General features: G+C 37.8%; 1 protein-coding gene across 2 annotated transcripts in view; it reads left to right on the top strand.

Annotated features, from left to right (window-relative positions):
- Window positions 1-23,402, top strand: part of NCKAP1 (NCK associated protein 1) — a 107,345-nt gene that overhangs the window by 21,225 nt on the left and 62,718 nt on the right. The window contains exons 2-10 of one of the 2 annotated variants that reach the window (XM_065413202.1): window positions 1,879-1,896; window positions 3,107-3,217; window positions 13,887-13,979; window positions 14,222-14,278; window positions 17,620-17,762; window positions 17,852-17,942; window positions 19,879-20,016; window positions 21,061-21,109; window positions 22,657-22,813. In XM_065413202.1, coding sequence (XP_065269274.1) covers window positions 1,879-1,896; window positions 3,107-3,217; window positions 13,887-13,979; window positions 14,222-14,278; window positions 17,620-17,762; window positions 17,852-17,942; window positions 19,879-20,016; window positions 21,061-21,109; window positions 22,657-22,813 — 857 coding nt within the window. The remainder of the gene's footprint in view (window positions 1-1,878; window positions 1,897-3,106; window positions 3,218-13,886; window positions 13,980-14,221; window positions 14,279-17,619; window positions 17,763-17,851; window positions 17,943-19,878; window positions 20,017-21,060; window positions 21,110-22,656; window positions 22,814-23,402) is intronic. The other variant, XM_065413201.1, reaches the window with a different exon arrangement.

Here is a 23,402-nt window from a genome sequence, read left to right as displayed (position 1 = left end):
AATGCATCTGCTGTTACTCTTGCTTTCCACCCAAATTAAGAGCTGCTTCCCCACCAGCTGGCCTAGAAATCTTCCCTGATGCTTCCCCTTTCCTTCCGGGAGGCTTCTGAGGAAGTGCTGCTGGTACAGACACTAGATGGGCCCTAAGCCAGCTAAGTGTTGATGCACCTGCTGTTAGGCTGCTATGCCAGCTGCCTAAGGAGTAGTCACATCAGCCAGTCTCCTAACTCCAAATCAACTGCTGGGGCTCTTAGGTGGACATTCAGGCGGATCCCTGGAATATTGGAAAAGGTAGCTAGGGAGTAAAATATCTTGTTACCCATTGAAGTGTTCAGCAAGCACGTGGTGTAGTTGAAATGCTCTCAAAGCTGTTATGTTCTACCCTCTTCTGAACATGATTGTGTCTCTCATCCTCACCAGTGCACCCCATGTACCTCTATTCAGAAAGTGAAGGCAAGCTTCTTGAAAGAAAATGTGGAAAACTTTGAAATAGAAGCCCTTTAAAAAAACTGTTTAGTCTTCAAAGGAATCATTCAGATTTGAAAATTTTTTTGAGTATCTAACCAAGATTTAATATTGACAATTCTAAACTAAATGTTTCCAAAAAAAGCTTACAATTCAAATGTTATTTACCCTTCTCTGCCTCAAGGTTCCAACAACAATTTTTTAAAGGCTAATGGTACGATCCAAAGCCCATTGGTGTAAGTGGGAGTTTTGACATTGACTTTAGGTGGGCTTTGGTTCAGGCCCTAAATTATGTGATTAAGCTGCAGTGTATACATAGGGAGAAATTTTAAGGTTACTTTCAGGTTACGTCACTGAGTAAAAGGACTACACATTTTTTCTTTCTGAATCTATCAAAATTAAAATTGACATTAGTATTGTGTATTTTATAATTTTGGTTTGGAGATCTCAGTCACTAGCTGAAGAAAAGGCTCTTAGACTCTGGCCCTCTCTTCAGAGAGGAAAGAATATGAATGTGAAATGATTATAAGTAGAACTCATAAATTAAACTGAGATGGTTTTACATAGAAATGCAGATGAACCCATGACAACCTCAAAGGTTTTGAATCCTAAATTTGAAAGCTTGAATTTTTTACTTTCTTGACTCTCTTGCATACAATAATGCAATAGCTTTCACTTTTTTGAAAATGGAAAAATAACTTTAAAACTAAAGGATGTGTACAGTATGGACTGATTCTCTATATGCTTAAATAAATTTCAACTTGTAGTGCTTGCTTCTGAGACTATTGAAGCAAAAATTATTGTTCCTAATTAAAAATATGGGCATTCAATTTTTTAGTTTTATTGTAACTACTTTTTGAAGTATTGTAGGGAGTTAGAGGTGACAGTTCAAGAAAGATTAGTATTGTATTTGTTCTCCACAGGACAACTAGCAGCTTTGGTGCTCAGGTGTAGATATATTTGCATAGTCTGTGGTTTTCCAGAAAGTCTATGTAATATGAACAGGAGTTTTAGAATTCTACTATAATGACTTTTTTTTTTATTCTTGGCTACCATTTCTTTTTCAGGTATGTAAAATTCACTGACAGTCTTTCTCCTGTTGCATGTGCTGTCTCTTGTTAACCCCACTCGCTCCCCAAACTTGGTTTGGAAAGAATATGAGGGGAACTGACGTGATGCAACATGTATTGCACTCAGACCATTGTTGTACAGTAATCGAATTGTAATAACTAAATGTAATAGTTTGTGTGTATTTAGAATGGCAGTCCAGTAGAAAGTATGTTAAATATAGCTATAACCTTAATTTGTTGAATATAGATAAGTGCATTAATTCATTTAAAAGTAATGATGCCAGAGTTTGAGAATATTTTGTTTATGTGTAATTTTTTTCTCTTTGTTACAATGCTTTCCCAGCAAGGACAAGTTTGGAAGGTTTGCAAAGCTTTTCACCTTCCCTCTGCCCGCTTGCCCGCTTTCAGATCAGTCTCATGCTCCATGACTTCTGTCTCTATAATCCACGATAGCCATAGAAATCAATATAGAAAAGTATTAAAATGAGCTTATCATCCTAGGTCACTATCCTGTGTAGAAGCACATAGCATGTGATTTAGTTTGCATGAGACACAGATGTTATATAAATCCCTATGGGGAATATGAAACTGTAAATATTTGAATGGAAGTACAGTTTGAGCACAATATTTTGTCTTGTAGATAACACTCCTTTAATTACACTTCTCACACACTTAAACAGTACAGCATTGCTCAGTGGTCTCTATCCAGTTTGTCACTGAAGTTTATAATAGTAAGTTTCTAAAGAAACATTCACTTAGGTTTGCAAGGATCACCATCATCTGATAAAGATGGTTGATTAGTTGGTTGCCCAGAGAACTCTGTACTGCTGATGTGGCCAAATCAGTTACTTCAGAGTTAACATTTTCACTTAAGAACCATGTATTATATCATATTTTGTATAATTGCTTGAAGTGCTGTTTTTAATGTACAGCCGACAGCAGTACTGTAATTTTGCTTAGGGTCGGGGAACAATTAAAATTTAATTTACAATCAGAGTAGATTTAACATGCTCCTAACTATTGGAAATAGTCCTTTTCTTTAGATGAGGCAAATATTGGTAGCTTAATTGCAGGAGGGAGAACTGTCTTCCAGAATACAATGAAGGAGAAAATCTTAAATACAGGTTGTTTCCTATTTTTCTTCACATAGGATACACTAATCATTTAATATGCCCAGCATTCTCCTCTACGGATGATGTTATGATTGGATTTTCCAACAGTTTATTAGCTTCAGATGAATACAACCCTACCTCAAACCATGAATAGAAGTAAAATATCTTTTTCTTCTTTTAGGATTGAGCTTTCCCCCTCACTGCTGTTCTGCACTAACTGCTTTGAAACTTCCATGCATTTTTTTCAGTAGAAGAGCATCTCTGTACTGTCTCCCATTGCATATTCCAGCTGTGACAATCCCTGCACTTTGCCTACTCATTTTATCACCTGCTCACTAAAACCCAATAAGTCTTTCTAGTTTCTGACTGCAGACTTTCTACAATTACTTAATTTTTAGCAAGATGAATGAATGTATTTTTAGTTCACTTCCTTTTTTTTTTTTTTTTTTTTTTTTGTAGGCATGTGGGGACCCCAAAGCAAAACCATCATATCTTATCGACAAAAACCTGGAATCTGCTGTCAAATTCATAGTCAGAAAGTTTCCAGCTGTAGAAACACGCAACAACAATGTAAGTAACCCAAATGACTCTAACTATGCAATCTGCTTAAAAAAACTTTTGCATTTGATGCATAACTCTGCTTTGTAGGGATTTTACACATTCTTCTAAAGGACTTGTTGCTGACGACTATTGGAGACAGATTACCCATCTAGATGGACTGTTGGTCCAACTAGTGTGACAACGCATTTATGTTTGTCTAAGCAGGGAAAGACAAGAATATATCAATCTGTATTTCTAGGTTTATTTTTTATTGCAACAGACTTGCCATCCCTGCTTTAACTAGTCTCTTTAACTAGTGCGGCCGGCCCGGGGACTGCCCAAGCAGCGGCCGCCAGTGCGGCCAGAGCAGCCACTGTTGGCAGCCCCCAGCAGCGGTCCCCGGGTGACACACCCCATCTCCCCCCTCCCACCTCCGATTTAGTCACGGGTACGTTTAGTAAAAATCATGGACAGGTCACGGGCCGTGAATTTTTGTTTATTGCCCGTGACCTGTCCATGACTTTTACTAAAAGTACCCGTGACTAAATCGAGCCTTACTTATATGAGAGGACTGGCCAGCATAATGGAGACAACTAAGATAGATGGGAGTTATGACAATTTAGTTGCTCTGCACAGATACTCATGCTAGTAGAATGTGTATGGGGAGTCCCTGTGTGAATTAAAGATGCTTCGACATACACAGTAGAAATTCCTATTGAGTGCAATATTAGGAACCCCAGTTTTCTTCCAAAGGAAGGGTTCTTCCCCCTCCAGCTTTACATACAGCGAGCTTGCTGATACAAGGAAGTATATTTTAGATTACTCTACCAGCATTGCTGAATGTAGCTTGTAATCTTTTAGAGAGACTTGTATATGATTGCTGTGATTTCTGTTAGGAGCAGAAAGGTCTACACACATTGGTTGCTCTGTTACTGTTTAGAATTGTAAAGTCAAAGGGAAGATTTCTTTACATGATTATTTTTCTTTCCAAAAGTGGAAAGGGAGGTAGGTAATGGGGTTGCATGAGAACTCCCATTTTCAAGACAATTATTTAGGCTCACTTTGAGCAATCTTCTGTTTCTGCAGTTTCCATTTTGGCAGCCTTAGGCTGCATCTAGTTCTTATTTTGTATTGTTTGTGCTAACAGTAGCGCCTAGTGGTCCCAAGTAGTATCTCCAGCAAAGCCAACAAAAACTATAAAAGTGCATTTTCTTTTTAAATAAGAAAACTTTTATTTAAGCACAGCAATGCATTCTTTTGTATTCTTGAACATGTTTGCATTATTTACCATTCTTAAGATTGCTTATCTTCATGTATTGAATTTTTGTCTTTCAGTAACATATATGAAAACATCTGTCTTAGACTTATGTAAAAAGTAAAAATATACCTACACTTTTCTTAAACCAGGTCCAGTGAAACCTCTATCATTCTCAACGTTTTATTACAGCTCAAGAAATGAACTTCAGTTAAAACACTCTTGCAAATAGCCTCTGTGTATTGTCATACCTGGGTACATTTGAATTAGATTTTAGATAGTGTTACACACTCAAGAAGTTGGTTCTCTGAAGATCAGATATGTAGATTAGAGCTAGTTGAAATATTTTAACAAGCAAGTTTTGTAAAAAAACCTGAGCTTGTTGACTTTCCATTTTGTGACAATCTCTAATGATTTTAGGGTGAGGTCATTGTATCATCCTGGCTGTATATGGAGAAAATAAATTCTGCATCCTTTTCTCATTATCCCTGAAAGAAAATTACATTATTTACAATATACCCTCCTCATGTCTTCTAAAGATGAATCTGTATTCTAGAGCTTAAAGACATTTAAATGTTGCTCTCGCAGTAGTTTGCACTTTTTCTCATCTTCAGAAGTTCTGCCTCTATGGTCAGAACACCAGGCAGTTACCTACCTAAAATTAATTTTGGAGGGTATGAAGTGAGTTTTTAATTGATATTTTAGCATCTGTGTGATACAGAAACTTCAGAGTTGCGGAAAAGAGGTTTTTACCACAAAGACACGGACCTAAGGAGGCCAAAATCAAGTCTCCATGATGGATGCAATGCATCCCTTATTTTGAAGGAACTATTTTTTGTTCACAAATGAAACCTCTTCAAAATTTAAGAATGTCTGACTCAGTGGGAAGCAGGAAGAGGCCAGATTTCCCTCCTTCCTCTTCCTCCTCCCAACTCAAGGGCCAGTGGACATTACAGTAGCAGAGCACACTGACGAGGTTCTCTGCTAAGGAAGCAGATGTTCAAAGAACCCGCAAGGGACAAGGAGTTCACTGGCACAGAAGCATCATTAAGTAAAATACTATTGAGCATTACTAGAGTGGCAACAGTTAAGTGATCTTAACATATGTAAGAAGAGTTCCTACCAGCTTTTCATAGAGACTTGAATTTTTCCAGTTTCAAGCACAGCAATTACCACTGTTCAGTGCAATGCATCCAGACCTTTGAATTTGATACAGCTATTGTCTGTCAGCAGATGAAATTGCCAGTTGAGCAGGTTTATGTGTAGTCAGAAAATCATGAGCATTCAGTTCATGTTGGCGGTTTTGTTTTCACAATCTGAGAAAAAAAACACTTTTAGACTCCTAGACTATAAGGCCAGAATAGACAGTCATGATCATCTAGTCTGACCTCTTGCGCATTGTAGGCCACAGAACCTCACCCACCCATTCCTATAATTCAGATTAAAGACAAAATGAGAAATTGAAAAACCCACAAATTTCATTAAACAAATACAATATGAATCGTGAATCATATAATTTGATTAACTGTTTATTCTTCACCCTTAATTTCAAAATAAATAGCATAATTCTCAGTAAAATTTAAGAATTTGATAGTCTCCGTCCAGTAACTAGTAAGGCCTACCACTTTTTCTGTCTGCCCTTAGATATTAATCACTTACCAACTTTTCATTTTAGTACCTACCATAATGTATGTAAAAGTTTTTACCAAGTCAGTTGAAGTGTACTAAAAATACTCAATTGATGCTGAACTGGATGGACAGCAGTATGGAGTCTTAAAACTCATGATTCTGAATTCAGTTTTTCCCCCACCATCTTGATGCAGTAAACTGTGACACAGCCTCCTTTAGAAACGTGCTTTAGGTATAGACATCTAGATCTTCACTTTGAAATGCTTGAAATATAGGAACCCGTACTCACCTTTTGGCGTTTTCTTATACAATGAAAAAGATCATCTTTCTCTTCTTTGTATGTGTCTCTGGCATCTTCAGCTATTTGGACACAATATTCTATGCCTTTCTTTTTAGACATAGAATTAATAGCAGTAAGTGGAAACACTCTTTTCCTTGGCATTTTTCATGTTCAGCCAGTCACCTCACTTCAATGTTATTACTTCTTTTAATTCATCCTTTAGTTGTCGCTCTTTCTTCACTTGCAGCATCAAGTGGATATGAGAGTTAAAATCTTTCTAGGTTAGTGGATCCAAGGTGAAATGCTGCAATCATTGCTTTATAAATTCCTCACTGTGTGCTATATTGAAGGCAAGGATAGAATAAGAAGGTTGCAACTCAAGTTTGTCTGCCTTTCAATTGTCTTTAATGGCATAGTCTCTGAATTACCTGCTCACTAAAACCCAATAAGACTTTCTAGCATACCACCTTACCCCAACTAATTTGACAGTTCCTAAACAGGTTTGGTTGAATAGAAGTTTTGCATCAACTGGGGAGAACTTAGGAGCTATGGGGCCTTCCACTGAAAATATCTTCTGCGTACTTCCTGTATGTCCTTTACTTAATTAAATGTCTTTTATATTTTTTACTTAAGTGAGAGCCTTAAGAAAGCTCTTGGATAAACTAAAAAGATTGCAAAGGTTAAGAGGTAACTTGAATTGTGGTGTCTAAGTCCTACAGTCACAGTTTTGGGGTAACTGCACCTTTGACTCCACGGTGGTCTCCTCAAGTGTTGCCCCCTTTAGGTCTCAAGTATCAAGCCAGTGCCTGTATGAACAAAGTCCCATGACTCTCTCCCTCCAGACTGGGGATTTAGCCTGCTCCGTCTCTTGCCATGCACTGTGTTTCCCAACAGGTCTGACCTAGCTCAGCACCTGCATTTTCACTGTTTCTCCAAGGACAATGATAGTGGCTTACCAACAGCTTTCAAAAAACAGAGCAAATTTATTTAAGGACCAAAGCATTACAAAGTCAAAACACACATTAAACTTACAAGAGGTCACCCATCTTCCATGTTGGGGATCTGGTAGGTGTCAAAGTCCTTCAAACCCTTCAGCAGAGTGTACGCTCTTGGTTAAAGGTTCATGTCAGTTTTCTGATCAAAAGCCTACGCAGTCAGTTTAGGCTAGCCCTTTATACCAAAAGCCTTTCTTGCTCCCCTCAGGCTTGGTCTTACTTAATACATGCACAGATCTCCAAACGGTGGTACCTCAATAGAGTTTTATACTGGTCCCAGGGTTTGCAGTAATTGCCTCCCACTGATTATAGTTCAGCAAACCTCCCCCATGGAGTTGCAATTCAGTCTGACTCACAAAGGTGCAGATAACATTTATAAAGTTAATGCAATAGTCTTAAATATATGCCTGTGTTGGTCATATCTGTCACACCTACGTGGGAAGGATTTCTGATAGTAGATGGCTGCTTATTCTAGCAGAAAGAGGCATAGCAGGTTCCAATAGTTGGGAGCTAAAGCTAGACACATTCAAACTAGAAAAAGGCGCAAACTTTTAACATGAGGGTAAATAAACATTGGAGCAAATTACTCAGGACTTCACTTGAAGTCTTTGAATCAAGACTGGTCTTTCTAAGAAATGCCTTCCTGGTGCTTTGACCTAGTCACCCTGTTCTTTGCATCCCTTCACTGGCTTCCCCTTCTCTTTCACACCAAACATAAGCTGCTTTTATTCATTTTCAAGGCCCTTCCTGGGCTTTCATGGCGAACTTTACCAGTCATTTCTGGTTCACTATCAGAATATTGGCTCCTGCCTCAAATTGGTTCATGATGTCAGCCTTCATTGCCAGCTTGTTAAATCTTCAGACAAGTTACCTTAATGCTTTTCCCCCAGGCTTGGAGCTCCCTGTAAACATCCACTAAGTTACCTTATTGTCATCTTTGAAATTTTTCCTTAAAAGTCTCCTTTACCATGATGCCACTAAAAAATTGGAAAATGGTTCAATTGTTGGAGTGTTTAGACCATTGTCTGTCATGCTGACAAATGTTGTCTGATTAGTTCCTTGTACTCTTGTCTTTCTGTCTGTATGAGTCTGTTGTCTTTTGTCTTATACTCAGATTGTAAGTTCTTTGGGGCAAGAACAGTCTCTTCTGTTTTTGTACAGCATCTAGCACGTTTGGGACCTGGTCTGTGACTAGGGTTTCTGGGTGCTGCAGAAATGCAGATAATAAACAGAAGTTATGGCCTTCCTGCAGAAATTCCTGGGAGAGGTTCTGTGGCCTATTATGCAGGAGGTCAGAGTAGATAATCATAATGATCCCTTCTGGGTTTTAAATCTATTAATTTGACCACGGAGACTTAGTAGGAGCAGTCCAGCTGATCTAGTGCCCTAACAAAGTATTTTGGAGAGGAAGAGTGCAATTTTTGTATCCTGGGTTAGTTACTTGCTTGAAGTGAGAGGGAGAAAAAGAGAGGTCAGGAAAATGTTTTCCTATGACTAGCTAGTCATTTAGCATATGAAGATGAATCACGCTGTCACGAAAAGAAGTTCCTAGTGTAGAACAAAGTTCCATAATCAAGGAGCACAAATGTTCCATCAGACTTCTAAGTGGACAATCAAAACCTGAATGGCTACTAAAAAATAAAGGGTGCAGTTCCCAAAAACTTTCAGCATTGACCTTACTTTAATAGCATTGAAATCAGTGCCAGTGGCTAACTACTTCAAAGCTCTTCCTCCAACATGATTGTAGATCAGATGAAGACTTTAGGTAACAGATGCAGGTGACTTTTTCTTGATTTTTTTATGTTAAAACTTCTGTACTAAAATCCTTGCATTTTTCTTCTTACTATTGAACCCTAGTATAGTCTATTACTTCACATGCTATCTGTTCCTCAAGAATACTTTCTCTCCGGGTTTATATATTTTGAACTATTTTAAAATATTTTGAAATATAATGTTTTGTAGTGTTTCAGTCGAGAAGCCATTATGATTATCTGTAGTTGAAATTGTTCTTTCTGAAGTTTTGAACTTATTCTGTTTCTGCTCTCCAAACTGTATACGACTATACTATTTATTGGAAAGCAGAAATATTCAAAGCTTTCTAAATGAGCATGAGTGCAAATCAACTACATTTGCAAAGTACAAAACTGACACCGAAGATGGCATTAAATATTGCTCTTCAGCAGCTGCTTAGAAATTAGTAGTGGAAAAACTTTGTTGCACGGGTGTGGAAAGAACTACACCCACATTCCTGAGTGCTGAAAACCCAAGTAAATGACTAAGACGCTGCATAATATCAGCTGTGTTTTTTAGCTGTTTTCAAACTTCTGTTTTGAAAATTAAAGTTATCACCATTGTATTCTAAGTGATTCAGAGTACATATTTCTTGGCATCTTGTGCTTTTTAATATCCTGCTTTAAGTATAGCCTAGAGCATCCCAAAGGGTCCCAGGGCATATTAGTCATCTTTATTTGCTGCTGAAATGAAACCAATGCTGGAATGAAAATACTTCCATGACAATTTAGAGCTGTTCTGAAGAAGGAATTACGTATGCTGAATGTAATAGCCCCCTGCTTCTCTTCTTATGCAAAAAAGCACTATGGGATTTCCAATAACTATGGAGGTTCCCAGGACCATAGTTTGTCTCATTCCCATAGCACCTCCAGCTGTACTTAATCTGATCTTCTTTACACAGTGTTGGGATATTGGTTCAGTAGAGTTAGAGGGAAAAGTAATTGCTGAATCACCAGTGCCACTTGCAAGTATACCTTCGTAACTTCGAACCCTGCTTAGTTTGAGATCTGATGGAATTGCAGCAAAAGCCTGCTTGCTCGCGTGCTCTCTCTCTCGCTATCTCTATATATAAAAAATAAAATCACTGTTATTACAACAGAGCTGTTATATTTTGTGTGCCATCCCCATTAAGCCTAATTATAATATTCTTCCCTCTCTTTGGTATTGAAAATGTGCTCATTAAAATTATGCTGTTTTGGATTTAGTGCCGATTTTTTGATTAGATGAGGTGTGTTCTACTTGTACATTAAATTCTGGGTTGAAAAGTATTTAGTTTGATATCAAATATATATTTTAATTTGACTTTCTTTAGGTATTTGTTTTTGGTAATGCAATGCGATACATGATCTATGATATGCAACTTAAGTTCCTTTAAATAACTATCTTTAACGCTTCACAAAGTTGGTCAGTATGAGAGATCAGGTTCTTTTTAAGAACATAAGAACGGCCATACTGGGTCAGACCAAAGGTCCATCTAGTCCAGTATCCTGTCTTCCGACAGTGGCCAATGCCAGGTGCCCCAAAGGGAGTGAATAGAACAGGTAATCATCAAGTGATCCATTCCCTGTCGTCCATTCCCTGCTTCTGGCAAACAGAGGCTAGGGACACCATCCCTGCCCATCCTGGCTAATAGCCATTGATGGACCTGTCCTTCTAGGATTTATCTAGTTTTTTTTTTTTTTTTTTTTAACTCTGTTATAGTCTTGGCCTTTACAACATCCTCTGGCAAGGAGTTCCACTGGTTGACTGTGCATTGTGTGGAAAAAATACTTCCTTTTGTTTGTTTAAAACCTTCTGCCTATTATTTTCATTTGGTGACCCCTTGTTCTTGTGTTATGAGAAGGAGTAAATAACACTTCCTTATTTACTTTCTCTACACCAGTCATGATTTTTAGACCTCTATCATATTCCCCCTTAGTCGTCTCTTTTCCAGGCTGAAAAGTTCCAGTCTTATTCATCTCTCCTCAGATGACAGCTGTTCCATACCCCTAATCATTTTTGTTGCCCTTTTCTGAACCTTTTCCAATTCCAATATAACTTTTTTGAGATCACATCTGCACACAGCATTCATGGATTTATATAGAGGGAATATGATATTTTCTGTCTTATGATCTTTCTTAATGATTCTCAACAGTCTGTTTACTTTTTTGACGGCTGCTGCACATTGAGTGGATATTTTCAGAGAACTATCCACAACGACTCCAAGACCTCTTTCTTGAGTTATAACAGCTAATTTAGACCCCATCATTTTCTACATATAGTTGGGATTATGTTTTCCAATGTGCATTACTTTGCATTTATCAACATTGAATTTCATCTGCCATTTTGGATGATTGGATCTGTTTTCTAATCTGTCTGACTCTATCCTTCCCTTCCCCCCACACCCTCCGAGGAGGGGAGAATGCAATTGTTGGTGCAACGTATAGTGTACACTTATTTCTGAATTGCAACTTTCCTAGTCAAGATTCATGTAGCTTGTGGTCATTGAAATGAGATGAAGTTGACTTCTCAAGCATATCCACTCAGACATGTATCCTGCGATAGTTAAAGCAACAACAGAAACAACAAATAATCTTGATACACCATTTTTGGTTCATTCATTTGTACACTTTTTTAAAAAGGGAGGTTTTTAAAAATCAAGTTAGCTATTTTAAAAAAATTGTGATGTCAGGAGGAGGAATAAAACCAACAAACTTTGATATGGGATTTTCATGTTGTTACAACTGTGGCCTACGAAAGCAGTGCTGAAAATCCTAAGGGGTTGTTTCTTTGGAGAAGATGGCTGAGCTAAGCCATCAGCATTTGTGGTTATATTTTTAATGGAGAAATGAGGAGGTCCATATGAGCTTGTGAAACTGCATGAATGATGGTTGCTGGTGCTCATCTACCTTTTAAACATTAGGCTGCGATAGTTTTGAGTATTTGTATGAGAAATAAGGAGAGAATTCAAGCTGAGGATTGAAGGAGAACACTTCTCTTCAGGTGTGTGTTTGGGAAACTGATTCTGTCCCACATCAGTCTCATTAAATTGAAAAGAACAGCAAGGACAAAAGATAGACATATAGTATGCCAGTCACATAAAAAATTGGTTATTTGTAGTAGCTATTCTTTGTCTAATCTTCGAGTGGGTGATGTAAAAGAAATGGAAAAACCACCTTGGGCAAACATTGCAGGCTCAGGCCTTATAGGCTAAAGCTTTTGCTTGAGCTTAAATTTAAGTATGTGCATAAGTGTTTCAGGATTGGGGCATTAGGCCTTGAAGTAGTTGATAGGAGGAAACATGGATAAATTCCTACTGGCTGTAATGGGAATCTTGTGGCTAACGACCAGTGCCTCACATTAAAATGCAGAGAAAAAGACTTATCTTCGGTGAAGCAAAGTTAAAAAATAAATTGCCAAATATATGTGGGGGACTGTACCACACAATGTGTACGTGTGAGTCTGTGGAGTAGTGTGCACCTTTGTGGAATGAGTAGATGCTCTTCCCTAGTCTGGCTACGCAAGATTCTCATCTAAAAAAGAGTAAAAGTAGTGAGGGTGTTGAGTTCTCATTCTCTATATCAGTTCAAGATGTATTAGCCAATCTTGAAGTGATCTTTCCCCTCCCTTTTAAAGATTAGTTTACACCAAGGAGGAAAATATAATGGTGGGTTACCTTAAATGGTAATTTAAGCTGTCTTTATTTTCAAATGTTATGGATTTTTTGAGTATTTTTGTCATATTGAGTCTCAAGATTGCTTTGGTGTATTTAAAATTCAAGTCACAACTTAAACTATGATTGATTGGAATTCTGATGTCATAACGTAATTGGACTCAGAAATGCTATGAGAGGCTGTAATATGGGTGAACAGAGCATCTGCTAAGTAACCAACGACAAGTTTTCTGTTATTTGTGAGCTACAGTTATTTAGTTATTATGATCATTACTAGAGTTAATTTTGACAAGCCTGAAAATCATTTAAAAAATATTCTGTGAAAATACAACTAGCTGTCATTGTCTCAATTAAAAAAAAAATCAGTTACAATGTGAATTACTTTTATGCCTTTGTATTCACATTTGCCTCTTCCATTTATCCACCAGTGTCTAATGCTAGTGTTTTGCTTCTTTTTCATTTTTGTTGTTGTTTTTTTGTTGCTTTCGTTTTAATGTATTGTGTTTATATGGAACTGGTCAAAGAACCGTTACTGTATTTTATGTTTGTATCTACATTTTATTTTGCATGCTTAACGTGGCTTTGCCTGGATATTCTTTTTGGTAAGTTCAGAATTTAAAAGCAAATTGTTTTTTCTGTAGTAAAACTTGTAAATTCTGCCTCCTTTTCTCCCACCTCAAGTAATCTGTCATTATTTTTGTCATACTGACTTGTGCTCATGTACTGTTGTGCCTTTGCTAATTACACATATGTTAACACTTCTTTCTTAACGTTTCCCAGTTTTGTCTCTAGCTGACCTAAACAATGACTTCAGTACTAATGTGTACTAATTTGGCTTTAATCTTAAAACTAATGATAGCCAGTGGCTATTAAAGTGGTCAGTCTTTAGTGTTTTGTATTACTCTGTCTACCAAAAAAAAACCACTAACGAATGCAAAAGAACCTCAGTCATAGGGAAAAAAAACATATTTTCTTGCATAGCAAGCTTAGTGGTTCATCTGCGCCTCACAGGTATTTTATTGCTGTCATTTTTTTGTAGCTAGTTTTTTTTAATAATCTGGTGAGAACAGCATACATGCATTTGTTTTCTTTTACAGCAACAGCTTGCTCAGCTACAGAAGGAAAAATCAGAGATTCTGAAGAATCTGGCTTTGTATTACTTCACATTTGTTGATGTTATGGAATTTAAGGTAAGGCCTGGCAAATGTAACTCAGATGACTATTAGGATTGATTTTGCAGTAATTGATGTGTCCTATCAAATAGGTCTCTTATCAAAACTATTTTTGCAGTAGTATATCACGTATAATGAAATAGCTGCTTTCCTAGTTTTGTGTTTTATAGACTCAAAATGTGTTCTATTTCTTTGGCAAAATATATTGACATAATTGTTTAAGATTTCTAAACTAAAATAAAGGATTTTTCTTTTGTAAGGACCATGTTTGTGAGCTGCTGAATACTATTGATGTTTGCCAAGTCTTCTTTGATATTGTAAGTTTCTGATTTTTACAAAATATTTTAAATAAGCTTTCAAATACCATTAGAAACCAAAAATGGTAACTACATATAGGAAAAGAGAGAAATATTTTTTGCATTCACTCTGTTTTTGCAAAATCCTTCACCGTTTTCATACATTTACAAGTATAACTATAACTTTTCAGAATTTTAATATGATTTAGAATAGTTACAAAAGCTAGAAAATTGATATACTAACAAAAAAATTTGTTAGATATTTATAGCATGGTTTTATGACTGTAGGCTTGTGTATGACCTAGTCAGGCTAATTTTATTTTAAATCATGGATCTTTATTATGCCCCCAACTTAACTGCTAAGGTATTAAAGACTAGCTTACTTTTTAACAAGACCACTTTTGAACAATGGCTACAGCATTGTCGGCCACTAATGATACACAGCTGCATATCTCTTGTTGCACTGATTCTACAAGTTCATTGTCTGCTGTGGAGGAATACTTGGTTAATTGTCAGCTGAAGGCTTAGAGCTGCACACACAGAGTAAGTTTTAAACAAACAATTTAATACTGGTACACAGCGATGATGATTGTGAAGCTTGGTTGAGGTCGTGAAGTGGGTGGGATATTTCCCAGGGAATGCCTTACTGCTAAATGATGAACTAGCAATTGGCTGAGCCCTCAAGGGTTAACTCGTTGTTAATGTAGCCTCACGCTCTACAAGTCAGCACGAATCGAGGGAGGGGAGACAGCATGGCAGACAGAGACACACACCCCCTGTGTGTGAGAGATGTGCATTGCCCCTTTAAGTACGCTGACCCCACTCTAAGTACACTGCCTTTTTAAGTAGATCAGCAAGTTGAGGCGGCAGCTGCTGCCAGGAAGCTCCCTCCGTCCTGAGCCCTGTCGTGTCCCTCCCCACCCCATCACTCTATGGAAGATGGGGTAAGTGGGGGGGATACCCTGACATTAGCCCCCCTCTTCTCCGTCCCCCCCGCACAGCAAGCAGGAGGCTCCAGGGAGCAGCTTCAAGGCAGAGGACAGGAGCAGCACATGGCAGTGTGGGAAGGGACAGCTGAACTGCCAATTGATAGCCTGCTGGGCAGCTGCTGGGAACAGGGAGCTGATAGGGGGGCTGCTGGTCCACCCCTGGTTCCAAGCCCCCACCAGCTAGCTGCAATGGGCTGTTCTTCCTGCAAGCAGTGAACAAAGCAGGCGGCTGCCAAACGACGTTATAAGGGAGCATTGCGCAACTTTTAAAGGAGCATGTTCTCTAATTGATCAACTACGTAACAACGAAACAACGTTAACTGGGATGACTTTTAAGTGAGGAGTTACTGTACACCAGTGCAGCTACACTAGTGGCTAAAATTCCAGTGTAGAAAAAGCTAAAAAAGAAAACCCATTTCCCTTTCAATTTTTCCTTTTGGCTTCTGCCTCACCAATCAATTAGAATTATTTGAGGTTGTCAACCAGCATGAGAACAAGGGTAATCCAGTGAGTATAGTCTACTTGGACTTTCAGAAAGCTTTGACAAAGTCCCTCACCAAAGGCTCTTAAGCAAAGTAAGCAGTCATGGAATAAGCCAGAATGTCCTCTCATGGATCAGTGACTTATTAAAAGATAGGAAGCAAAGGGTAGGAATATACATGATCAGTTTTCACAGTGGTGAGCAGTATATAGCAGGGTCCCTCAAGAGTCTGCACTGGGACCTGTTCTGATCAACATATTCGTAAATAATATGGAAAAGAGGGTGAATAGTGAGATGGCAAAATTTCCAGATGATACAACATTACTCAAGATAATTAAATCCAGAGTTGACTGTGAAAGGTTACCAAGGGAATCTCACAAAACTGGATGGCTGGGGAACAAAATGGGAGATGATATTCAGTGCTGATCAGTGCAAAATAATGCACATTGGAAAAAAGAATCCCAACTATACATACAAAACGATGGCATCTAAATTAGCTGTTACCACTCAATAAAGAGATCTGGGCATTATCGTGGATAGTTTTCTGTAAATGTCTGCTCAATATGCAGCAGCGGTCAAAAAAGCTAACCGAATATTAGGAACCATTAAGGTAGATAAGACAAAAATATCATAATGTCACTATATCAATCCATGGTACGCCCACACCTTGAATACTGCACGCCGTTCTGGTTGCCACACCTCAAAAAAGATATATTACAATTGGAAAAGGTACAGAAAAGGCCAGCAAAAATTATTAGGGGGTATGGAAGGATTAAAAAGAGTGGGACTGTTCAGCTTGGAAAAGAGACAACTAAGGGGGGGACATGATAAAGGCCTATAAAATCATGAATGGTATGGAGAAAGTGAATAGGGAAGTGTTATTTTACCCCTTCACATAACACAAGAACTAGGAGTCACCTGATAAAATTAATAGGCAGCAGGTTTAAAACAAACATGAGGAAGTACGTCTTCACACAATGCACAAGTCAGCCTGTGGAACTCATTGCCACGGCATGTTTTGAATTCCCGAATTATAACTGGGTTAAAAAAAGAATGAGAAGTTAATGGAGGATAGGTCCATTGATGGCTGTTAGGTCAGGGACCCACACCCATACTCTGGGTGGCCCTAAACCACCAGCTGTCAGAAGCTGGGACTGGACAACGGGGAATGGTTCAGGTGAAATTGCATGTTCTGTTCATTCCCTCTGAAGCTTCTGGCACTCATTGCTGTCAGAAGACAGGATATGGGCTAGATGGACCATTGGTCTGACCCAGTGTGGCTGTTCTTAATTTTGGCTTTCATTCTTGACATTTAGAATGTTGTCATTTCACTGGTTCGATAGTCATTAGTCTTTTAGGACTGGCAAACTTGGATATATAATGTAACAAAGAAGCACAGATGAACCCCTTCAGGGGATCTTTATATGTCATTAAGAATCAAAATGGTAGTAGAAGCCCAATTTTTGTCCTTTGCAGGCCATCTTTTAAAATGCAATAAAGTTTATAGACAAAACACATTCACGTTTTGATTGATTGTTTCAGAGCAAAATTATTTTCTAGGTTTTTTTTCATTCCTTACACAGCATTTAACAGGTATTCACTAACACCCTGATACTACAAAGATGTATATGCTTATCTTCAAGCATTTTGAGTTGTCCCACTGATTTAATTGCTTGAATTAAGCTTGTGCATAAGTGTTCAAGAAAAATAAGACCTACAATTTTGGCATAAAAAATTAATTGCTAATAATACTTGAGTATGATTTAGGTTTTTTCACCAATGTGTGTATATATGTATATATGTGTGTATATATGTATATATGTTAATATTTTTGCTACTGAAGGTCTTCAGAATGGGAAAAAACCCTGTAACCATTTGTACTTTATCTCTAGACTGTAAACTTTGATTTAACAAAGAACTACCTAGATTTGATTTTAACCTATACAACACTAATGATACTGCTGTCTCGAATTGAGGAAAGGAAGGCAATCATTGGATTGTACAATTATGCTCATGAAATGACGCATGGAGCAAGGTAAAAATCCACTGTGTATTTTTAAAAAAATAGTATTTTTTTACATGATTTTGTCTACAGTGGGGTAAATTATTTGTTGTGCTTTTTAGTGATAGAGAATATCCACGTCTTGGACAGATGATTGTGGATTATGAGAATCCTTTAAAGAAGATGATGGAGGAATTTGTACCTCACAGCAAGGTATATTTGAATACTTTTCACAGGTTCATAGTCATTGCTGGTTGAAAGAAGCATATTTGTGAAAGCAAATGTACAGGTTATAAGACTACTATTAAAAAAAAAAAATCATCTCTACGGAATTAAATTGTTGATTTAGCAGATATATGAACAGAGAGAGAGACAATTTATAAACTTTGCCAAACCACACCTCTGCCTCCCAGAAGAAAAACTAAACCAAAACTGGTTATGCTTTTTGACTATGTAATAGATATACAACTTACTGTTCATTTGTAGTATGGTAGCCTAGAGGCCCCATTCAGGTTTAGTACCCTTATGTGCTGCCTTCAGACATCTTCACAGTAAGACCCAGCTTTATAGAATTTATAATTAATTTTTAGACGAGATGGAAAAAGTGACCTTAATCTATGGGGGAGAATTAGCTGTCAGAACAAGTGTAACTGGCTGCATAGGTGAGCTAATGAACAACTTGATGCGTCCAATTTCATTTTTGTTCACTCATGGATTAACGTATATACTCGTTCATAAACTGAATTTTTTTAGTAAAAAAGGGAAGCACTAAAGAAGGGGGTCGGCTTATGAACAGGTATAGAGAGGGAGAGGTGGGACACAGGCCTGCTCCCAACAGAGGGGGCAAGGAGAGGTAGCAGAGCCAGAAGGGACGAGGTGGGGACAGAGTCTCTCCGCTTCGGGCCACGCTGCTCTCCTCCCAGCCTCCGAAGCAGCTGCAGCTCCGGGGCTGGCAGGCTGCAGCCATGCCGCTCGGTCCCGCCCCCCAGAGTAGGCTGTGACCACCTGGCCTGGCCCGCCGGAGCACGCTGCGGCCGTGCTGCCCGGCCTGGCCCGCTGGAACATGCTGCGGCCGCACCGCCCGGTCTGGCCCGCCAGAGCAGGCTGCGGCCACGCTGCCCAGCCTGCCGGAGCAGCTCCAGCCAGGCCAGACACATTCTCCCCTGACCCTCCCCAGATAAGATGGGAAGGGATGGGATGGGAAGAGTGTGGGGGTCCTGGGCTAGGGATGGGGTCATGTGGGGGGTGGTCACAGGGGTTACTCCCCGGACCCCCAGCTTCTCCCCCCTCCCCCCCCCCCCCAAATTTTCCCCACCAGTTGCTGTCCCGGCCCGTCAGGGTAAGCACCTGGCGTGCTGGGACACTTTGTTTACTTAGGTTTACCTCTATGCCTGCGAGCGCTCGAGGTAGACAAACCATCTTGGCCCAGGAATCAAAGTTGTTGATCCCTGAATTATAGGGTCGGCTTATGAACGGATCATAAAAATTTTCCATTTTTACTTATCCATCTGGGGGGGGAGGGTCGGCTTATAAACGAATGGGGTTATGATCGAGTATATACGGTGTGTATATATAAAATAAAAATCTTCTGCCCTTGTCTTTTCATTTTATTTTAATGTCATCTACCCTAATTCCTTGTATTTTTAAAACATTTTTTTAGTTTTCCATTATTAAAAAAAACATTATCTTGTTTCTTCTATGTGAGCAACAACAGGCTTTAGTTTAATTCAAGGCTTAGTGTAGTATTTAGCCTCAAATATTTTAGTAGACAATTGTGGTTATTGCAAGAATGGATGTAAAGTACCAAATTGTTAGAGATTAGTTAATTTTTATGCAAGGTTACATCAAGGCTTGAATGCCAGTGTTAGTCATTAGCTATTTAAGCTGCTGAAAATAGCAACTATTTCCGGGTGGTTGCTATTGTCATTAGCTGTTCGAGCTGCTGAAAATAGCAACTATTTGGCTGATTGATATTAGAACAGAATACTGTGCTAATGAAGTAGAATAGATTCTAACAACCGTGTCTAGATATTATTACTGTACAAGAAGACATAAAATGAAGTACATATCTTGGATATTTGCTAAATTAAACAAAGCATTTGGTCTTGCAGAGTTCTTCTAACTAAATATTGTTTTTGTTACTTCCTAGTCCCTTTCAGATGCTCTAATTTCACTCCAGATGGTCTATCCCCGAAGAAATCTGTCAGCTGACCAGTGGAGGAATGCACAACTATTGAGCCTCATCAGTGCCCCGAGTACAATGCTTAATCCTGCACAGTCAGACACAGTATGACATTTTACCTTGAGTAATACAGTAGTATTAAATGAGTTTTTCTGTGAAATAATTTAATTGTGTATATATATTTGATATAGGATTACATATTATTGGATTTAACTGTTTAATTCACTGTCTAGAATTCAGTTTTTCTGGGCCATTTTTGAACCAATAATCACTTTGGTAACACTTGAGTATTTACACCTGCAGTGCAGAATGGAATTAATTACCTATTTAATTGTAAGACATCCTTTGTCTTAACACATACCTCTATCCCCAGTTCTTGGTAATTATCCTTTGAAGAAAAATATTGTGGATTTTATTGGGTGGGGAGGGCAGGAGATAGAATTTTATATAGTATTTAGGGTGTTGATAGGGAAACAGACAGGACATCAGGCTCAAGATTTTTTTCAAAAGTGAGCCGTGACTTTGGATGCCTCTATTTTTGGGTACACATTTAGCACTTTGTAAAAAAAAAAAAAAAAAAAAAATCAGCCCCCTTCTAGGTGTCAAGTTGGGCACTCAAAAATAGTCACCCAAAGTTACTAGTCACTGTTGAAAATCTTAACTTAGAAATTAGTTAGATATTCTTATAAAAGGTTCTGCATTGCTTTGTTTAATTTTCCGCGTTACCTTGTGCACTGGAAATTTAATTTCCTAAATTGTAATGGTTTTTTTGAGATTATAAAAAATTGACCATTGTTTATCATTTTGCTCAAGAGACTGGAAACATAAATAAGTGTATGTCACACTTACCAGGAATTAGAAACTGATTTTAGACTCAGTGGGCTTTTTGTACCTGAAAAGAGTTCAGTCTTTCTAAAGTATATAAGACTATTGATGCTTAAGCATCAGCTAAGTGAAAAGCAATTTAGTAAACATAAGCAATCTTCTTTGTTCTTGATATTAGGGTAATATGTCCTGACAGGCTTTGTGAGGAAAAACCTTATTAAATTGTTGCTTTTGTGTAAAAAGCTATGTTTGTTAGAATTGTATTCATTAGAATTTTTTTTTACTATGTATTATTAGTTTATTACAAATTATTCTTTCAAATAGATGCCATGTGAATACCTCTCTCTGGATGCAATGGAAAAATGGATTATTTGTAAGTACAGCGTTAAGAGATTTGTGCCTATTTAGTTGTTTTACTTCTATAAAGTGCCTGTTAACTTTTCAGAATGCTTACTAAAGCAGTTGTATTCTGTAGAATGTGGCTTGACTAGACCCTGTAGATCCTTTTATTTATACAATATATCATGCTTTTGTTTGTATTTAAAAAATTAGTTTATAGCATATATTACATTTGAATTTTGAGTTTCAGATTTTTTGTGACCGTACATTTGTTTTTGAGTTATTCTTATTAGTGATAATTTAAGCAGTGCCATTAATTAATTCATACCAATGACATTTTGGTTATTCATTGCTGTACTAGAAAATAAGGTGCATATACTGTCACGCTATCTAGAGTGGCTCACAACTGAGAGTGCCAGTCTCAGGTCAGACTGTCAGAAAACAGGCCTGACACCCCAAACTGGTGGTATATTCTATAATTTCACCAAACCAGCAACAAATGTGAACTCCTTGAGCGCTATATCAGTCTTACCGTGGAGTCACAGACAGTCCCCTTAAGCTCTCCTGCTCATCTTGCCACCCAGACAAACTGGACTTAGTGAATAATGGTCACATAAACTAAAAATCACATCACATCAGGTTACTTCCAATCCCAAAGGATCAATCACTTACCCCAGATCAGTTTGGTACTCTGGATGCCACATCAAAGACAATGCTGGCAGCCAGTTCTCTAGTAAACTAATTTAAGATTTATTAGCTAAGAAAAGAAAAGAGTTATTGATAGTTTAAAGCCGGCAAAATACATTAACAGGTGAGACAAAGTTTGTAAATCCAAAATGATAGCAGTGATGTAGTAATCTGCTAGTTTCCCAAAAGTCTTTTAGGGTCACCCAGAATAACTCTGGGGATCTTTGTCTTCTTATCCAGATATTGTACTCTGTTAGAATCCAGAGATGAAGAATCATTCCTCAGATAACACTCTGACAAGTGTGTTTACTCACTGCCTGGCTCCTTGTTTTGGAATTAGTGTTTCCTGTTACAGCCATTAAGTCCTTCATTAACATTTCACAAGGTTTCTCTGAAGAGTAATTTTAGTTACAGGGTTATACATATAAGGAAATGTTAGTAATAGCAAACAACAATCCTTCATTTGTTTGCATGAAGTTTACACATTAAGTACATTTTCATTTTAACACTAACACACACTTTTGATGTACGGTTAATTAGTTAAATGGGTACACATATAGCAATCAACAGGGTATAGATAAGTGAAGACAATACCATTAACATTTCTTTTGAACTAAACTATTTACACAAGTGAATTGGCCTGATTACACTACAATACCTTTTGACACTCCTTTTATTTCTTTTAGCATATGCGTGAATTAGCCTGCAGCCCTGTCCTGAGCTGGCAACTGGGTAGACCGTGTCACATATACAACTGTACATGAAATCAGTATATTAAAAACCATTGGTTTGGCAGTTGGCCACAGTAGTCCATTCAGTAGTTCAGGTTCTCATGTTGTCTTTGTATTTCTGCTCTGTGATATTTTTACATCCCTCTTGAATTTTCTTTTGAAGTTGGGTTTATTTTGTGCCATGGAATCCTGAATAGTGATGCTACAGCTTTGAACCTTTGGAAACTCGCTCTTCAAAGCAGTTCTTGCCTGTCTCTATTTCGAGATGAAGTTTTCCATATTCACAAAGCTGCAGAAGACTTGTTTGTGAACATAAGAGGGTATGGTATTTTCATGAATGTATTGTGTTAGCAAACTGTCTTCACTGCTGATAATGGAGTTAGAAATTGTTATTCTAGCCCTGTGCAGTGTCAGTATGAGAATTATATAACAGCTTTGATTAATGGTTTTAGAATATGGAAATACTGTTGGAGGGGAAGTAGGAGGTTAAATTCTCATGGCTTTTCATTATCACCATTATGGTAAAAGATTAACACATTTGTATGTCAGAACTTGTACATTTTCATGACTTGGACATGGTTGGAAGGTCTTGAAATAGAAACATTTTCCTTTTTTTCAGAATGTATTTTTCTAATCCCTCATTGTTTAGAATGTTGCATGTATCTTAAGATCATGTTAATAGTACTGAGAATACAATGAAATGTAGAGATATTTTGTATAAAAAATTGGCACTTATTGAAAACATATTATATATACACTTTGATATTTTTGATATTTGATAATTTGTTCCATAAGTTTTTTGCCATAGGTACTCATCTTTCAGAGATATTAGAAAAGCAAAAACAAAACAAGCCTTCCCCCCCTTGGGTCCCCCAGCTGTGCTTTAGTTCCTAAATTGAGCACTTGTTT

The sequence above is a fragment of the Emys orbicularis genome, chromosome 11 (assembly GCF_028017835.1).
Source record: "Emys orbicularis isolate rEmyOrb1 chromosome 11, rEmyOrb1.hap1, whole genome shotgun sequence".
NCBI lineage: Eukaryota > Metazoa > Chordata > Testudines > Emydidae > Emys > Emys orbicularis.
Note: the sequence above shows the minus strand (reverse complement) of the source record. Positions and strands in the feature narration are given on the sequence as shown.